Below are 18,010 nucleotides of genomic sequence, written 5' to 3'. Positions count from 1 at the left end.
TCGGAGAAACTAAACAGCTTGAGCGATTCGACGCAAAAGAAATTTTTGGATGATATCAAAAAGATCGTCAAACAAAAGGGGAACTATAACTGATAAAAAGCTAGAACCACGTAATTCTTCATAGACATTTTATAGATTTTAGGTGGACTTTTTTTACGGATTTGAATAGTAAAAAAAAACTTATGTAACAATACAAAGTCTGAGACGGTCTAAATAACTAATTCGTAATATTTCATAAAAGTTCTGTAAACTGTAAACGAAGCTTGTTCCTTTCTTCGTGTTATAGATTTCGTTCGTACGCTTCTCGATTTGATTCGAACGATACAAGTTTTACACGTTGGCCGCCCCTAGTTCTAGCGTCGAGCAAAACGTAGAAATCATTCAGAGGTCACTCAGAGAATGCACGTACAAACAAGAAATATTTCTCTACTGTTTCGATGGAATTTTCCAAAAATTTATTTAGAAAATATTTGACCATTGTGTCTTTTCATCGACAGTAGGGAGGAATATAAGTAGCCCTTAAATTGCAAATCAAAATATATAATACGAATTCTCAACCAGGCGACAATAAGTCAGGTTGCAACTGATTGGTTGAACCGATGTTTGCCTTCTTACTATGGATTTTATGGGTGGGAAATCTAATCTTTCTAACCTTATTTTAGAACGAATCCATTGAGCACTTGGGGTATTATTAATTAGCCTCTTGATGAGGTCAGCACGATAAATTGTACAACTTAGTAAGTAGGAAATTCGGATTTCTCCCGTACCCCCCAAAATCCTGAACAGCATATTTTCTCGAAAACTTGTCCAATTGAATATTTTCCTATCTATTTATATTTATTTTTGTCTATTTGAATATATATAATTTAATTTGAATATTCCTTTTTTTGAATAATTTGATAATTTGAAAACTATTAGACGTAGGCCTGTTAGACACGGTACAGATGAAACTATGTAAATTCTATTGAATTGTATGCTTTACGATAATCTTCTCGTTGAATCCTCCGAAGCACGGATAACTTATTGCACATTAGAAACGTTCCGCTTTTAACGTCACGAAACTCGAACGTGGCAAAAACAAAAATAATTCACACGGCCATCGAAGGCAGCGGGGAATCCATCTGGAACCGATCTTCCGAGGATCCATCGGAGAATAGCGATAATTGCGTGTGGAAGACGCAACGCGATTTTCGGCGGCGCCGTCGAAAATACACGCGACGCGACGCGTCGTCGTTCGTCGTGAAAACTGGATCACAATACGTGGCTCGCGACCCCGCGAAAATAGCGTCGTTCCCGTTTCCCTGCCACGATCGGCAGAAATCCTGCTGTTCGAGACGAGAATAGAACCGTCTAATTGCGGAAGACGCCTCAAACAGATAATCCTGACGCCGGCGTCGTTGGCCGTGTACGCTCGCACCATAAAAACCACGACGTTTCGCTTGAGGTTAATCGAGATGTTTGTTAAGCAACGTATCCGTACCATACGGTTTCTTCCTCCGCCCTCGCGTCGTACGAATGGTTTTGTTCGATCTTTGAAGATTAATCGCACTGTATTGCATACAAAGAGCCAGTTTGTTTTTGTTGGTCAGAAATGTTGATTGTTCACTCCTTTATGATGGCAGACGAATTATTAGACGAAAATGTTTGTGTGTTTATGAGAAATGTAAATCTTCAGAAATGAATAATTTATATAACGTGAAAAGTGTAATACACATTCGATGTAAATTGGACAAATTGTGAATTTTAATAAATAAAAAAAAAAAAAAAAAAACATTCGATGTAGTCGGCCTCGTGATAAAAAAAATTCCGTCTTCGATTGAATATAATTAGATTGAAGAGACTACGAAATTTGACTAAAGAGATGCTACAACAGCAGATCTCTTTTTATACGTATATTATGGATTATTGCATCGTATCGTACGAACTATCGCGCCGTATAAGCAAAATAGCTCTTTTATAAGATACATAAGCGCTTCTTTAAATTTCAAAAATATGAATAGGCATCTGTTCGACCGCTTCGCTGGGAGACGCATTCACAGTATAGCGCGTCAACCACAATCGTAAATTCCCGTTACGATACGATTGTCACGTAACTTGAGGCTTAAATAAAATAAGATAGCTGAGTCGTAACACAACTATTAATTTTAGTTAAACTTTATTGCGAATTCAGCAATCACAACTTGACTATTCCAAGAGTACAGAATAAGTGAATCTTACTGACGATACTATGTCTGAGGAAAGCTAGGGATGTGTCTAATGACACGGGATTATCGGATTTGTTGATGGTAATTTTGGTTAAGGAAGTGAGGGCGGTAGATATCGTCTCCGATTGGATAATAAGACGGTTGGTGGACCAGGAAGGGTTTTAGAGGGAGAATGTGGCTAACGAAATATATCAGATGTGAGGAAGGCCAACTTTCCGTGTTAACCCGTAGTAAACAATAATCGTAAAAGTTATTAATCTAAAAAATACTCGCTTGATCTGAAGGACCTTAACTATAAAAATTCCAAGACCCATAGTGGATACTTAAGACTATCGCGGGTACGCGCCAAGGACTTGCAGACATCTGGGTGCTATCCTGCCCGCGGTATGTGGCCTGGTCTCTGATGTAAATTGACGTTACACGATGATCGACCCCACGAATCAGTCGATTCTCTATTTCGTTTAACATAGAAAAACCCGATTCTCCCATGTTTCGTCTGAATTAGTAATAAACCTAAGGAACTTGTCGACCTGAAGGATGTTTGTAGCAATTGACGATAAAGTCGATGCTAAATTTTTTGACAGCTGCTTTGAATTATCGCAGGTTCGACGGTATTTGCACATTTGGTGGCCTTGATCCTGACCGAGGAATGGATTTCGGTATACAATAGGTTACGGTACGTAAAAGCATTTATAGATGATTAAGGGGGTATTCTAGTCTACAAATTTGAAAACATCGACAATTGTTTTTCATATTTCCAAAGCTTAGACATTCAAGAATATGCCCTTAAAAGGATTTTTCAAAATTTTAATTATTTTATGAGTTACAGCCGTTTTTGTGACGCGGCATCTGCTCCGGTCCGACCGGAACAAATGAACAGTAAACGGTACACTCTGCCCGAGTACCTACCTATGAATACCCTCATAAAATCTTTATTGTATTTTGTCCCTTTTTAATGTATTTTTAATGAAGGTTTTATACCCATATTAAAAATCTTAAGTGTCATGGGAATCACGATTGGCTCGGAAGCTCATGCGTTCGCAGTCAGGCGAAACGAAGTTCGCATCGAGCGCTCTGAACTCCGAACTTCAGAGGCATCAAAGGAAGCCAGACCTGCTCGTCTCCATGAAAGAACTCCGGAGAATGAGTAATTGGAAGTAGAGGAAGGTTTCTTGTATAGAGCAGGAATGGCCGATTAAAAATATGTAAATATGCTGTACCATTGTATAAGTAAAATTGCCGGGAACTTGTCTCAAAACTTTAAACGCGTTTTTCTCGAAACTACTTTTTTCGAGTTGGCGTGCACGATATCTCTAACGAACCGATTTATTTGAAATTTGGTGTGAATGTTCTTTATACATTTCTCTATCGTCTGAACCACGCTCAGATCAAAATTCTTAATTTTACTATTTTTAAATAATTCGGAATTGCCAAAAAAACATACCGAAAAGGAAACTTTTCCTTCAAACGGCCGTCATTTTGTGAAAAAATATTTTTTCTTTTTTCCAAGGTTCAGGCTATAGCCGCATCTATACTAATTAAGAATCCATACGGCTTTTTTTGCTTCAGATGACTAGAAGGGTTGAAATCATGCACGCCGGGACACCCTTTTTTTTGGACCCCTCACTTTGCCAGCTCAAACCTTTTTGAATTTTAAATTTTTGTTCGGTTAATTTTTTATGTAATCTTAAAGTATCAATAAACAAATGATAAAAAAATGGATAGTAAAAATATTTTTTGTTTCGTTTGTACAGAGTTTCAAAATCCGCCCGAAATTCATGCCTCTAGACTAGAATATCCCTTTAACTTAGGTCTTTTTTTTTTTTTTTTATCTTTGTTTATTAATTCCAGGTTTTTTACATATTTTTTTTTTTACATGATTTTTTTCCAGAATAAACGCTGAATTCTAATTGTAGGGTGGTACAGGCAAAAGTACCGATACGCGACGGTACGACGTAGCCATGCATTATTACATTTTTTTTTTCTTTTTTTTTTTTTTTTTTTTTTTTACGCCTATTATGGTTAGTTAAATTTAAGCCGCTGTTGCGCTGAGCTTATGTGCGATGTTTTAATTTATGTCCTGAAAGCCTGGACGCAAGAACAGGACAGTTCGCTAGCCTATTAGGGGAGGGATGTGAGGGGATGGGCTGGAAGGGGAGGGGAGGGGTGTTCTGTGGGATTAGTATAGTATTCCTATATCCTTTAACTTAGGTCTATTTAGGGTTCTTGGCTATAGTGGCAGGCCTATCTACAAGAATTATTGCACGGGATTAGCATCCGTTTTAATTAATTTGTGAAAGATTCCATACTTAAGTACATAGCCTCTGTCCATATTTTACTGTCTTCGAATTCCTTCTTCCTAACGGAACTACTATCTTAGAGAAACAAATGAGGTGTGGTAAATGTCTGGAGTTCAACTAGTTCTTACCTGGAACCTGAAAAATCTAATCCATTTACCGTCGGCTGATCCTTTAGTAGAACAATTTCTGTTCCTCCTGTTGCATTTCATTTATACCGATTTACGAAGCGGATCTGTTTAAGCAGGTCAGTTATCGATAGTTGAAAACACATCTCTTCTTATATTTTTATAAGAAGGATGGAATGTACAAAATGAATTTCATCGAAACCGATTTATTATTCGTTACTTGTATTTATTACTTGTTTATCGATGCCTGCATTACACACAAAGCACAAAATCAATTTATTACTTATTACTCGTTATTTGTATTAATTAATGGTTAGTTAATATCTATACTTATCACTGATGACAATTTTGTCAAAATCAATTTACCAATTGTATTTATCATTTGTTACTCGTTATTTGTATTTAGTACTTGTTGCCTAGTACTTGTACTTATTAACGCACAGTATCAATTTTGTCAAAATTAATTTACCATTTACATACAAATCGATTACATACAAAATCAATTTACCAATAGTATTTATTATTTGTTACTCGTTATTTGTATTTGGTACTTGTTGCTTAGTATTTGCACTTATCACTGTGCAACGCACACAAGATCAATTTTATCAAAATCAATTTATTCCTTATATTTGTTATTTATTATATTCATTATTTGTATTTAGTACGCGTTGTTTATTATTTGCATTTATTACTGTATGATGCATTACTTGTATTTACTACTCGTTACTTGTTATACCTATTATTATTAAAAAGCTGTATATAGCGTACGATATGTAGTTTAATAATTTCTAGTCTATATAAATAACATTAATCTAATAATTCAAACAGGTCGCAACAGCTAACTAATTAAATCTACTGCTTGTTATCTACTACTTTAATTTACTACTCGTTAAAGTACTGAACTCGTGCATCAATTAAACTTGTCATAAATGCATAAATATTCCCAGTCCATTTCAACTACACAGAACCCTGAAATCTGCACGGTCATGAAAACGTATCAGAATAACGAATGACGTATCCGAAAGCTTGATGAAGAGACGCTTCGACAAATAGAAATGATGCACCGGTGCAACGACTTGTTTCGGGGCGGTGTCTCTTGTCATCGAGGCTCCATCTCTAGCGAATGGAACGAATCTTACGGATTCTCCGTACGTTGCCAAATTGGCTAGTGCGAAGACAAAAGGGAAATCGCCAACAGCAAGGGTCGAAGTAGAATCGCTTCAGTGTCGGCTGAGCCTCGGTTCGTTAACGTACTCGATAATTGGACGAGCACCCTCGGCAGCTTTAGTCGACGATCGCCAGCGCCCCTTTCCCTCTTCTTCTTCTTCCGCGCTACCTTGGATTTTTTTCAATGATTTCACCCAGTGACGCGACGTTCTTATAAATAGTCCGGCAAAGTGCGTAAATCAGTGCCCCGTTGCCTCGTGAAAGTTACTCCAGAAATTTCTTTTCTTTTTCATTTTCCGACCAGAAAACCAGTCCCTCCCTTCTCGCGATAAAAGATGAGAACGAACAGTGGTGAATTTGTTCAATAAATATCCGGATAAAATATAAGAAAAATCGGTGTGAAGTGAACGATTTGGAGATTTCATTTCGAGTGAAAGTGTCATAGTGAAGTGAACATAGAAGCGAGTGCGCGCGGGAAGATCGAAAAGATCGGAGGATGTGATTCGAAGGGGTCGCAGGGCAAAGAAGACGCGGCAAGATCGAGAAACGGATGTGGTGCAAACGATTGATCTGGATTTTCCAATGGCTCTGGACAGGCTGCGATATTTGGCTCTGACGATGATTTCTTTATTCGTTGTGACTTAATAGCATCCGCTGGTGCGGTTCTCGGCCCCCCGCTCGAAGGTGGCTTAAACTTAGACGCCGAAATTCCGCTGCAACTCGGGTCGAAATACGAGTTGGATTCTAAGCGTGCTCAACACTGAGTCGTTGTCCGAGAAACACAGCTTTTTTTCTGTTTCTTCGTATTCTTTCCTTTCTTTCTTTTTTTTTTTTTTTTTATTTATAACACATATCGCGAGTTGCTGGCACTAAATAAGATAGCGAAGTCCACGCGTGTGGCTAGATCTACAAGCATTTATTTTTACCGATCACCGACCTTTCGTTGTCACGTTGCAAAGCAGAGAAAGAGAGTAAAAAAGAGAGAAAGATGATATTTACCCCGATCGATCGATCGATGATGATCATTTGAAATAATCATCTGCACGAATCGTGTGAGGGATAAAAATCCGGTGTGTCCTTTGAAAAGAGAAAAGCAGAGGAAGGTAAATAATGGATGGATCGACGTTAAAAACACTTTCACCGAGTTCCTCGGGATCCGGAAAGATCCACTTGGGCGAGGGAATGGCGTTATCCGGCCTACGGAGAGCGTTGTCTCAAGTGTCGATGCTGGTCGTTAAGGCGACCACGTCAGGGGAAGCTGCTTGGAGGGAAGAATTGCAGAAGTATGTCGCTTCTACTGCACGTTTTATTACGTAAGAGTGATCATATTCATTGAGAAAACTGGATACATTAAAAAAGGCTATTTTCTTATTATAATGATCTTATGTTATCAAAGAATCTGTTGAGAAAAGTTCAAAAATACGGTCAATCATGAAAGTCTTCGTCTGCGTCGTATTATAGTAACGTTAAATCGATCGGAATAGAATTCCAAGTTTCACCGCATGGTGCAAATTATTTTTTGCCAAAGAGACTAACTTCACGGTTACTTTCAAGCACAAAGCAAAATCTCCGCGAAATATTGAAACCTACCAATCGAAATAATAAGATCGTTCGAATGCAATTCTTTTCCTTCAGATCTGTTTTGAAATATTTTTATGGAATAACCTACGTTTTGTTATAAAACAGTTATTGCAACGAACATACGATTTGTCCTAATGAAAACACGTATTTTTATAGTATGCACGAAGCACCTTCGAGATTGACTGTATTTCCAACAAAGAGTTACGACAACACCGTGTAAGTAACATCGCACGTTATCGGTCTTCGTAAGATCGTATTTCGATATTCATTTGTAGACTGTTTCATAAAAATGCGGAAAAGTAACTGAACAGTAGCTATGTCGATGTAAATTGAACGCAAAACTTCTAATCTACTCTTGCGCGGTGGCAAGCGTTGCTTTCCTGCATCTAAGCACAAACTGCACTTAGCATAAAAATACTAAATGGCTGCAATGCATAAAATATCGGATAACGTTGAAAACAGTATAAGTACAACGATCATCATCGTCTGGTATAGCGTTTCGGACCAAGATGAAAGAGTCTGAATCAAGGACGACTTCCAATAGTCGAGTTAAGGCTCGTACCATCTCGTCAGTAGCGTTCTTTAAACAACAATCTCTCTGAACGGTTTATATCATTAGGTTTATTGCGGCTAGTTATCATAATCACAGGCACTTTCTCGTCTGCTCTAAATCGTTCCGTTTTACGAACCGCGTGGGTCGACCTTTCGAAACGTCGTTGCAAACTCTCTATTTCCTAATCGATCGTTTTACCAATCAATTACCTGTGAAATGTTCATATCCTCTTTTATAAACCCTTAATATTAACAGACTCATAGAAAATTGGACGCAAACATCCAACTACTTAACGAGATTCGTTTCCCAAGCTATGAAGTATATAATATAGGGTGTAACTGTTGGTTCAATCGGGCAGAAAAGCGACTCTACGCGAATAAATACGTCGAGGATGTAGGATAAAATTTTCTCACTGGAGCAGGACTCGAAATATTTGCCCAATTCTTCTTCATTTAGTTACTGTCTCTGATAATCGTCGTTCCTTCAGATTGGCATTTCTAATTTACCTCTGCATTTAATCAACAATCTAACAACAATTTCACTTATCGCATTTGACGATCGAGAGCGTAGGAATTAAACGGAATATTTATAAACGACAGATTATTACCTCCTGACAAAAGAAATTTCACCAGGTGCAAAATTCAGTAAAATAAAGGATAGAGTGGAAAATACTTTCAACGGTTTTTGAGATACTTTTTCACGCAGGGTCACTGCCAATTGTATCTCCAATTACAAAACATCTCGTGTCAAGTTTTTTTCGGCTAGTAAAATTCTAGTAGATTTTTGGTGAAAAAGCTAAGGAAGGAAGTAACCAGAAATGAAGTAAACAAGAGCACACAATTGTCCTCGAGTAATTATCTCGCGAGTCCTTCACGAGCGTCAAAGTCAAAGGTTACGGAGTTTCAAGTTATCAAGTTTTCCCGGCCATTCGTTAAAACGGACACGTTCCTCTCGAAGGGAAAAATCTCTCCGACTTTCCAGCTTCGTCAGTAACAGTAGCCCGAACAGGTGTGGAAGTCTTGATCTATTTTCATCTCGGGTCAATATGTCAGGGTTGAAACTGAACCGAAGCACACGAATTTAGAACGTCGTTTGCCGGACGAACGGACCAAGCCAAATCGAACCGCGGTCTAGGTCTCTTCGAGAAGACCAGTACCAAAAGTCCGAATCTATCGGGTTATACGCTTTCTCGTTCGTCTGCGGAAGTTGGAAGATCTAGCTAACCACTTGAACTAGCCGATAAACCATAATTCTTGGTTCCGATCTCTCATCCATGAAGATATTTCTACTTTTCGAAAAAATCTTCAAAAGAGAAAAATGAACCGAGAAAAAGAAATATAGAGAATCCTCCGAAAATTCATTCTATGAAAATGTTCATCAGAAATTGGCGGATAACGATAAGTTTGTTATGTTAAGCCTTTTTTTAAAAGTCATATCGTTTTGAATCATTAACAAAGGAACAATTTTCATTGAAAAGTATAATTAAACAATGGTAAATTATTTTTCAACGATTATTTTTAAATATACATAAGACGAATACACGTATTAAATGAATGAAGAGGAACGAATTGGAAATGGTCAAAATAACCGGCTCGTCATTTTTCGATGCAATTCAGAAATTTTCAATTCGCTTCAGGAAGAATATTTCGCATCAAATGGCATCTTTTATTTTCGACTAAGTATCTGGGTGAAAGCTCCCTTTTTTTCCCTTGAGTTTTTTTATCTTAATATTTCTTCGACACATTGAATTTCCATATTTGAATAATTAAATTTCTACTCACATTTAGTCATCAGCAGTTGCAGCGTTAAGAAAGACGCTAAACTGTGATATTCCTAACATTAGAGACACCTCTATTAATGTACGATAACAAAGCAAACGAAGCTCTCTCATCATCTTCCTACATCCGAAAGACAAACATCCTGTCTACCACTCGGCGTCCACGTCCAAGTATCAACTCTGACGTCGGGCGGACGCGACGCGTCGGTTAAACGAAGAAAATCGTCCGACTCGTGGCGAAGTCTATCAGGGACGAGGGAAAAGAGACAAGTTCAAAGAGATCATGTGGACATTGCCAATAACCTTAACGCTTCTCGTACGAGTTTCTAGATTTCAATAATCCGTGGCTACGCAACGCGTCTATGTAAACACTGTTCCTAAATCTCGATTCTGTCTGGCTGAACGAATTTTCCGAGTTCCGCACCATCGTCTGCTTATTTCTGGCTGATTCGATCAGAAATACACGCGCCTGTCGTCTGGCTACTGTCCCTGGAATTCACAACATCACCCCGGAAACTCTGGATAGCCGCGGACGCGAGATCTTCCCCATTCGCGTAGCACAGTCGCGAAAGTTGCTTAATTACGCCGAGTAGCTTAAAATTAGTTCGAATTACTTGGTCAGTTCGGATTTGCAAGTTCGAGGAACTCGCGGCTCTCCGCGACTGGCGACAGCTAGCTCGGATTTGGAAACGTTGCAAGATCCATTTTTGGTAAATATACCGAGCAATGGACGGAATGCGGAGAATTCGAGCAACATTCGCGGGAATTTTAAGTCGCTTTCGACGACTTGAATTGAAATTTGCGAATTTTCTGACGCTTCGAATGAGAATTTTTTGCGGTTTCGCTTTGAATTCAACTTTGCGAATTTTCTCACGCTTCGAATCAAAATTTGTATTTCTCCGAGCGCTTTGAACCGAAAATGTTGGAATTTATAAATATTTTGAATCCATATTTCGGACTTTCTGAGCGTTTCAATTTCGAATGTTCAAATTTCCGAACGCCTTAAATACAAGATTTTTCATTTCTGTACATTTTGAATTCAAGTTTTTAGATTTCCCAGCGTTCTCAACTTAGAATTGTTTAATCTCCAAACGTTCCCGATTGGAGTTTCTTAAACTTTTAAACGTATCCGGCTGTTGAACATTTTAACGCTTAATATTAATATTTAAGAATCTGTGAACGTTTCCAGTTCAAAGTTGTACATTTCTGACCGGCCTAAATACAGACTTGAAACTTTCAAACCTGACCAGAATTAAGATCTAAAAGCTACCGAGACTAGCGTTGGAGATGTCTTGATTTGATCAGTATCGGTAGGGTTCCGCTTTAGTATTTATAACACCGAAATATCGCTCTAATTATAAAATCTAGTATCACCTCGATATTCTGAGATCTTCTATTTCTTTTCTACGGCATCATCGAACGTTATAGCGAACCGTGTTCCTTGTTCGTCACAGGGAGCATTCGTTTATACCGAGACGCTATCAGTTGCCAAATTGCGTACTCTACGCTGTATTTCAGCTAACGTCAGAATTTTAATGTATCTAGCTTAACTTTGATATCCACTTGAAACGTCCACTTTGTCTCCGATCGTCCAATTCTCTGCCAAAACTTGCTATAAATTTTCTTCTTAGAATGACATCTCTCGATGATCGTTTCTTTATCGATCCTGTCTCGTCGCTCAAAATCAAACGAATCTTTATCATTCGGATTACAATCGATTTTAATATGTCTGAAACCTATCGATTTCTTCGCAATAAGATGTTATTATTGACGTTCGACGAACGAAATCTGCGAATAGAATAGGCCTGTACCGTGAGCAAAGATGACTTTTCACGGAGATAGAATCGGAATCGGTGTATTTTTAGCAAAATGCTTGAAGTTAACTTTAGGAAGGATCAACCGATCAGTTTGCCTTGTTCAGATTGCTCTTGGTTCGTTTTAACGATGCACAGCTGAAAATTATTATTATATTATCGAGAGATATTATTATATTATGATACTCGCAAGTTACGTTGTAGCTTCAATCCAAGTGGCAAAAGAGTATGCACGAATCTTTGCATGGAAAACACTCTGCGTTTTTAAATACATTTCTCTTGGTAGAATTTGAATAGTTAAAAAGGAATAATCGACTTCCTGAAATATTTGGCTCGGGGAACATCCTGTTTAAATGTTCGATAATAGTCAATCAGCGTATTAGATCTCTACTTATCTTCATATCGCTTCTTCTTATTCGAAATATCTTCAAAGTTTTGACGAAATCGTTCTGCATATTACAGACAGAAGACTAGTTTTAAAAATATATCGAAAAGATTCTTATATATTTAAGATAGATTTCAGATTTCTTATGACTCGAGACATAAAGAATTAAGAAGATTTGTAACAAATTTAAGGGTTTTCTCGCGATATATCTCACCATAAATCTTTACAGAAGTTACGTTACATATAAATTCTCCCATTATTTAATCACAATAATTAAAAGTCCGAATTTAGCGATTAAATAATACAATAATCAGATAGGAACTATAGCTGGTGGAAGAGTCTGATTGTAGAATGGAGTCCAACGTGAAAAAAAAACAAAAAATATATAATAATAACTGTCGTTAAGATTGTAGTTCACTATGAACATTTCGATAAAATATTTACAATAACGTCAGTGACTCGGATAAAACAGGATCAAGCAAATATTTGGATATCAGATTTCGTAATACTTATTTTCACGTTGGCGAAAAAACCTATGGGGCCAGGACCACTTAGGGAGCAATCGAATTTACCGATGTTTGCGAGATGACAACAGCTGCTGTAAGATTATTGAATTCGGTAAAACGATATTCGATAAACGCTTCTTCAAGCGTTTCATTTTCTACGACGAAGTATCGATTCGAATACGAAACAGATATTCCACGGAAGGACACGCGAGTTTTCTAAATAACCATGAAAATATGAAAACTATGCGTCGCCGAAAATATTCGATATTCTTGGGGTCTTTGTTGTCTTCTGTTCGACCAAGCAATCTGAGAAACCGAATAACCAAATCGTATTTAGATTTTGAAAACTCAATCTCCGATGATTATTGTATGCAACTCTAGGTATTATCATCCTGCTCAAATTTATTATGTTCCGATCTCTTTAATTCCAACGTAGAATAAATTTTCCAATGTTTAAAGATGTTTAAGGAATAGACAAAAAGATCGAGAATGTTTAAATGGAAATTGCGCGTGTTAGTTCCTGTTCCTTTGATGACTGTGATGACTGTTCCTTTTGTATCGTCGAGTTTGACGAAATTTGTTGACTAATGAGAAAGTACGATTATCGAAGGACGCATAATTAACGAAGCTATTAAGGGCAAAAATTGGATTACCTCGATGCATAATTAGCTGAGTAATTCGTTGGCTGTAGGAGAACGTGAGCGTAAAATAATATTCAGCAACAAACGATTTCGTTACGTTACGCGATTTGTAGGAAAATCGTGGACGAATAAATATCTTCGCTGTTTTACGATTAAACCTTAACACGTTGACTTTCGATTGGTATTCATCGATGGCGCGCATTATCAAATATTTGACAATAATTAAAATTCGATAAGTTTCACGAACTAAGAAACGTTCAACGATGCCGACGAAATACAATATCAAATATTTTAGAAAAATTAAACGTTACGGTATTATGTTCCAATCTGTTGCGACTCTCAGGGGAAAACCCACATACAAAATTTACTGCATAGCGGTCAACATGTTGGTGTTACGCTGATAATATAGCGAAGACACGAGTGAACTTCTACCTGCGGTACAATGCTAATTGCTTGAGATCAAAGTTCTGACGTCGAAGATACGAAAATTGTTTTCTTCGAAACGCAAAGAGGAACTAAAAATTCAACAATTACGACGGGCCTAAGTGGAAGTGTAATTCTTCGAAGCTGTGATTCATAGTAATCACGTGAAAATTATTGGTTAGAAGACGATGCTTTTAAAAGTTGCATGCAATTAGGGACGAAGGTGGTGATTCATGTAGAGACGGAAGACTCGTTTGTCTGTCGATTTTCTGGCAGATTGCTCTAAATCGGGGCATCCCGGCGCGTAGGAAACGCGTTCAACGGTAAATTATGTCCTTTGGCATTAGCCTCAGTGTATTTCGAAGCAGACCGTACGACCATTTTAAACGGCCTTTAGAGAAGCCGTGGGAGGTTTTCAACTGGACGTCTCGTTTTCCGTCTCACGCGGAACACAACCCTCTAGGACGCGATTTCTTTCCATCAGGTGTGCGTAAAAACGATCCGACGTAGACGAAAAAAGAACGAAGGATGTCAGTGACCTTCTTCGAAAACCGGCGCCTGATATAGAACAGAGGTTCTCGGTCTCTGGCGAGAAATTTGGAGAACAGAAATAGCGCGCTGTTCGAATTTCTAATTGTCCAACTTGATCCAGGGTCAACTTTTCACTTGCCAGTTTTTTTTTAGTTTGTCTCGTATCGTCGAATTGTGTCTATCTCCGATATCGAGGTTGTAAAAGAGAATCCCAGAATTCCATATCTCTTCTTTCATTTTCATCTGACAATTTTATGAAATTTAGAGAAAATTTAATAGGAGCCCGTTTGTGTCTCTGATTTATATAACAAAGTTCTGGAAAACATCTACTTGTCAGGTATTCTGATAATTTGTCTTTTGTATTTTGATAAAATAGCGTGCAAATTATTTTGCAGTTTTCAACGTTATTGCGTTCATACTTTTAGGCGTCGTTTCAATATTTGGTGCGCGATATGTTACGTTCCAATAAAACAAAGTATATATCTGCAAATACAATAGAGATGGAGCATCTTGTTTTGACTATTACGAGTTTGTCCAACATTTTATATAATACTTTATATAATCGTCTAATATTTTACAAGGACCTGGTCCTTAATAAATTCGATTCTACTGAAACAAAGTACGTATCTGAAAATAAAATACAGATAAAGTACCACGTTTCGATCATCTCGAATTTTCGGATATTTTATATAATACTTTACGTAATCATCTAACGTTCTACAAGGACTTGGTCCCTGATAAGACAAGTCCGAGGAACGAAGCAGAGTATATATCCGAAAATAAAATAAAGATAGTTTAATCCATCCTAATTATTTCGAGTTTTCTAATACGTTATATAACATTTTATATAATTATCTGGTAGTTTATAGAAGCATGTTCGTAAGATCGAAGTAGCGAAATAATTAACTAACATCGCAATTCGACTTTTAAATACACGCAAAGTACTCAACGTTGCTTTCCGCTTTCAGATACCGGCAAACAAGATTCAGCTCGCGACGGATACGCAAAAGAGTGGTTTTCAAGCACGGCGATTGCAATGTCGTACAAGGAAATGTGGCCAAGAGACGGCGCCGTTACCTTCAGGTAATTTTAAAGTATTTCTAAAAGCGTACGACTGTAGCAGTTTCGTTTTAAGAACATATATACAACGTTCCAAGGCGATGTCACGAATTTCCGCCAGCGACACTTAGCGATCACGCTACGAGTTTTACGCTTCCTTTTTATACGAAGCCGTACGAACCTCATTTAACGTAAAAACGCGAACTTGATTTATCTCCATCTATTTTCCGAGTACAATTACTTGCCAAATTGTCGTTCTTCTCTATAGTCGATGTTTTCATGTAATTTCTATATTCCGGTTCTCTAGAAACGTTTATTTCTCAAACGTGTTAAAATTAGCGCAATTGTTATACTTTCTCGGTGTTCTTAACGGTCCATTTACTCTTAAGTCGATAATATCGTTTTATTGAAAGTTTATGTTAGATTGATGAATCGTTGTGGTCTCAAATAAGATTTTCTATTGTACACAGTTCCTTTAAAATATCGGGTTTAATCGACAAAAGTAATGTTCTTTTCTTATTCGATGCGCTTTCTCAACGATTAACCACGCACTTTGATTATTCTAGATTTATACAAATTTTCAGTTCCAGACTTATAAACTTTTACTTTCTTTCTCCATTTTTAAACGGAAGATTCTTTGATTTGTCGGTTTCTTTTAGAACAACGTACGCATTGAAAAATCGTCTAGATGAAATTCTCGTTACACCAAGATGTTTCCAATAATTTCCATGTCACTTTTTCTAAATTGAAAGCTTCGTAAAAGAATCGTAGGAATTATTCATGATAGCCGATATCACCGGGTCACAATACCTTTGTTATAAATCAGCCTGACATTCGATATAAATAATTTGTAGCTCAAGTTGCTTCCTTTTCGACCCAGATACGTCTATGGTCATTTTAAAGGAATTTTTCTACCGTTATGCGATACATCCCTTGAGATGGATGGCAATTTTATGAAAGCTATCTAACAACAGTATAAAAATTTAATCGATGCTTTGAATCTACGCTTCGAACGGAAGAAAACTAACATACTATACTTTAAACAAGCATAAGATGATAGACAGTTCAATGACTGGCATGGACTTGTTAAATTCAACTTCTCCAGAAATAATATTTTATACGTATTAATATTAGCACGTAATAATGTTTTATACGTCAATTTGATACTCAATTTAATATCCACGTCAAAGGAACTGATAACACGTACAAACGGGTACGAGGTGATACCTTATAAAAAATAAGAATAAAATGAGTAATAAAATGTTTTTATTTAAGGTTCAGTTTACGAGAAAATCGAGTTTGAAAATTTATCAGGTATACTCGAACGTGGTTAACTTCGGACTAGACAGAGCTAAATAATCAACAGCAGGTCGTCCTACGTGTGAAAATAAGTGGAAAATGCGTAGTAAAATTTGTTCTCAAGACGCTTCGTTTGCGAAAAAATAAATTTTCGTATTTATCTTATCTAACTAACAGATCGATTCTTAACTAAACATATTCGAACTCTATTTTCTTGAAAATGAGGTCTTGAAGGGGAAAATTTTATTTTATATTTTTTAATTACTTTCGCCTCTACGATAACGTCTTATCGATCGCTTACTCATATCCAGTCGGTAGTTAACCATGTTCAAGTATATTCGATAAATTTACAAGCTCGATTTTCTCCAAAACTAAACATTAAGTGAACAAATTTTATCGCATATTTTCTTCTCATTTTTTTTATCAAGAAATCACCACGTGCCTATCTGTACGTGTTATTTCAATTCAAACGACAATTTCAAATTTTCATCGAAACTATATTTTCATGTAACCTTTTCAGGATATTTTCACGACGCTGGTGGACGCACAATGGCGTTGGACTCTGTTGGTGTTCTCCATGAACTTCCTTCTGTCATGGCTCGGATTCGCCCTGATATGGTGGCTGATAGCGTACAGCCACGGCGACCTCGACCTAGAAAATCAAAACAATCCAAACATAACGTTCACACCGTGCATCAGGGAGATTCGTGGATTCACCAGCTCCTTCCTATTTTCCATCGAGACGCAGCACACGATCGGGTGACTACCAATTATCTTCTATTATTATCAAACGTAATTTATATTGGATCAGTAACTCGAACGAATTTCACATGCTACTAACAACACGATCGATTTGGAAGAACTATGCCCTTCCGCCCCTGACTAATTAGTTGAGTTAATTGGTCGTGCGATAACGTCGGGGCTCGATGCGATCGTCGGTAATTTTCTTAGAAATTTAGCGAACGTGTTATTTAATATTCGTAACTCTCATTCGAGGTACAACAGCGGAGTTGCCTTGCAAACATTGCGATTGGCAAGATTGGAGAACTCTGACCTAGAGTAACCCGGCAAACTAGTGAAATTAATCTGAGATTAATTGCCTCGGTACCTAATCTTAGGTCGTGTACAGATTGTTGATGACTTTACGTCATCTAGAGATTGTAGATCACAGATATAGATAATCAGGAGAACTTGAGCCGCAGTTTGCAGTCGACCAAACGATAAGATAAACGAATTTTTCTACGGGTTAAGTGCAACTTGTCAATTCACGTGGATCACTCGGAAGTTTCGAATTCGTTCATTAGACACCTAAAAGTGGTGATTTTCTTTTTGCAGCTACTCGAAACAGTCGCCTGAAAATGCTGGAACCAGCTGTACCTCTGACCTGAAGTCGTAGGTCGTAGTAATCCAGAGATTTGGGTAGCAAATGAATCCTTGAAGCCACACAGTTTTCAAAATCTCGCACTTTGCAAATTTCCGCGATCGCGTGGTCTTAAAAACTGCAAAACTTCAGGAAACTTTACGAACTTTTTCGAGTTCTTACGGCACCGAAATGTTAAGATTCCCCGAGGGAAGCTTTAAATTCCTCTCGTAAGATGGTTGGAAAATAAAAATCTCAAAAATCTCGAAACTTCAAACCTACGGT

The 18,010-nt window shown here is 37.4% G+C and overlaps 1 protein-coding gene across 5 annotated transcripts in view; it reads left to right on the top strand.

Annotated features, from left to right (window-relative positions):
* LOC126923743 (ATP-sensitive inward rectifier potassium channel 12-like) overlaps positions 1-18,010 on the top strand; it is a 48,720-nt gene that overhangs the window by 4,470 nt on the left and 26,240 nt on the right. The window contains exons 1-4 of one of the 5 annotated variants that reach the window (XM_050737473.1): positions 5,713-7,109; positions 7,534-7,593; positions 14,976-15,090; positions 16,886-17,124. In XM_050737473.1, the coding sequence (XP_050593430.1) occupies positions 6,907-7,109; positions 7,534-7,593; positions 14,976-15,090; positions 16,886-17,124 (617 nt within the window). In that variant the 5' untranslated portion in view covers positions 5,713-6,906. Of the gene's footprint in view, positions 1-5,712; positions 7,110-7,533; positions 7,594-14,975; positions 15,091-16,885; positions 17,125-18,010 lie in introns of those variants that run through there. The other 4 variants (XM_050737474.1, XM_050737475.1, XM_050737476.1 and 1 more) reach the window with 4 other exon arrangements.

Source organism: Bombus affinis, chromosome 13, assembly GCF_024516045.1.
Source record: "Bombus affinis isolate iyBomAffi1 chromosome 13, iyBomAffi1.2, whole genome shotgun sequence".
NCBI classification, from domain to species: domain Eukaryota; kingdom Metazoa; phylum Arthropoda; class Insecta; order Hymenoptera; family Apidae; genus Bombus; species Bombus affinis.
Note: the sequence above shows the minus strand (reverse complement) of the source record. Positions and strands in the feature narration are given on the sequence as shown.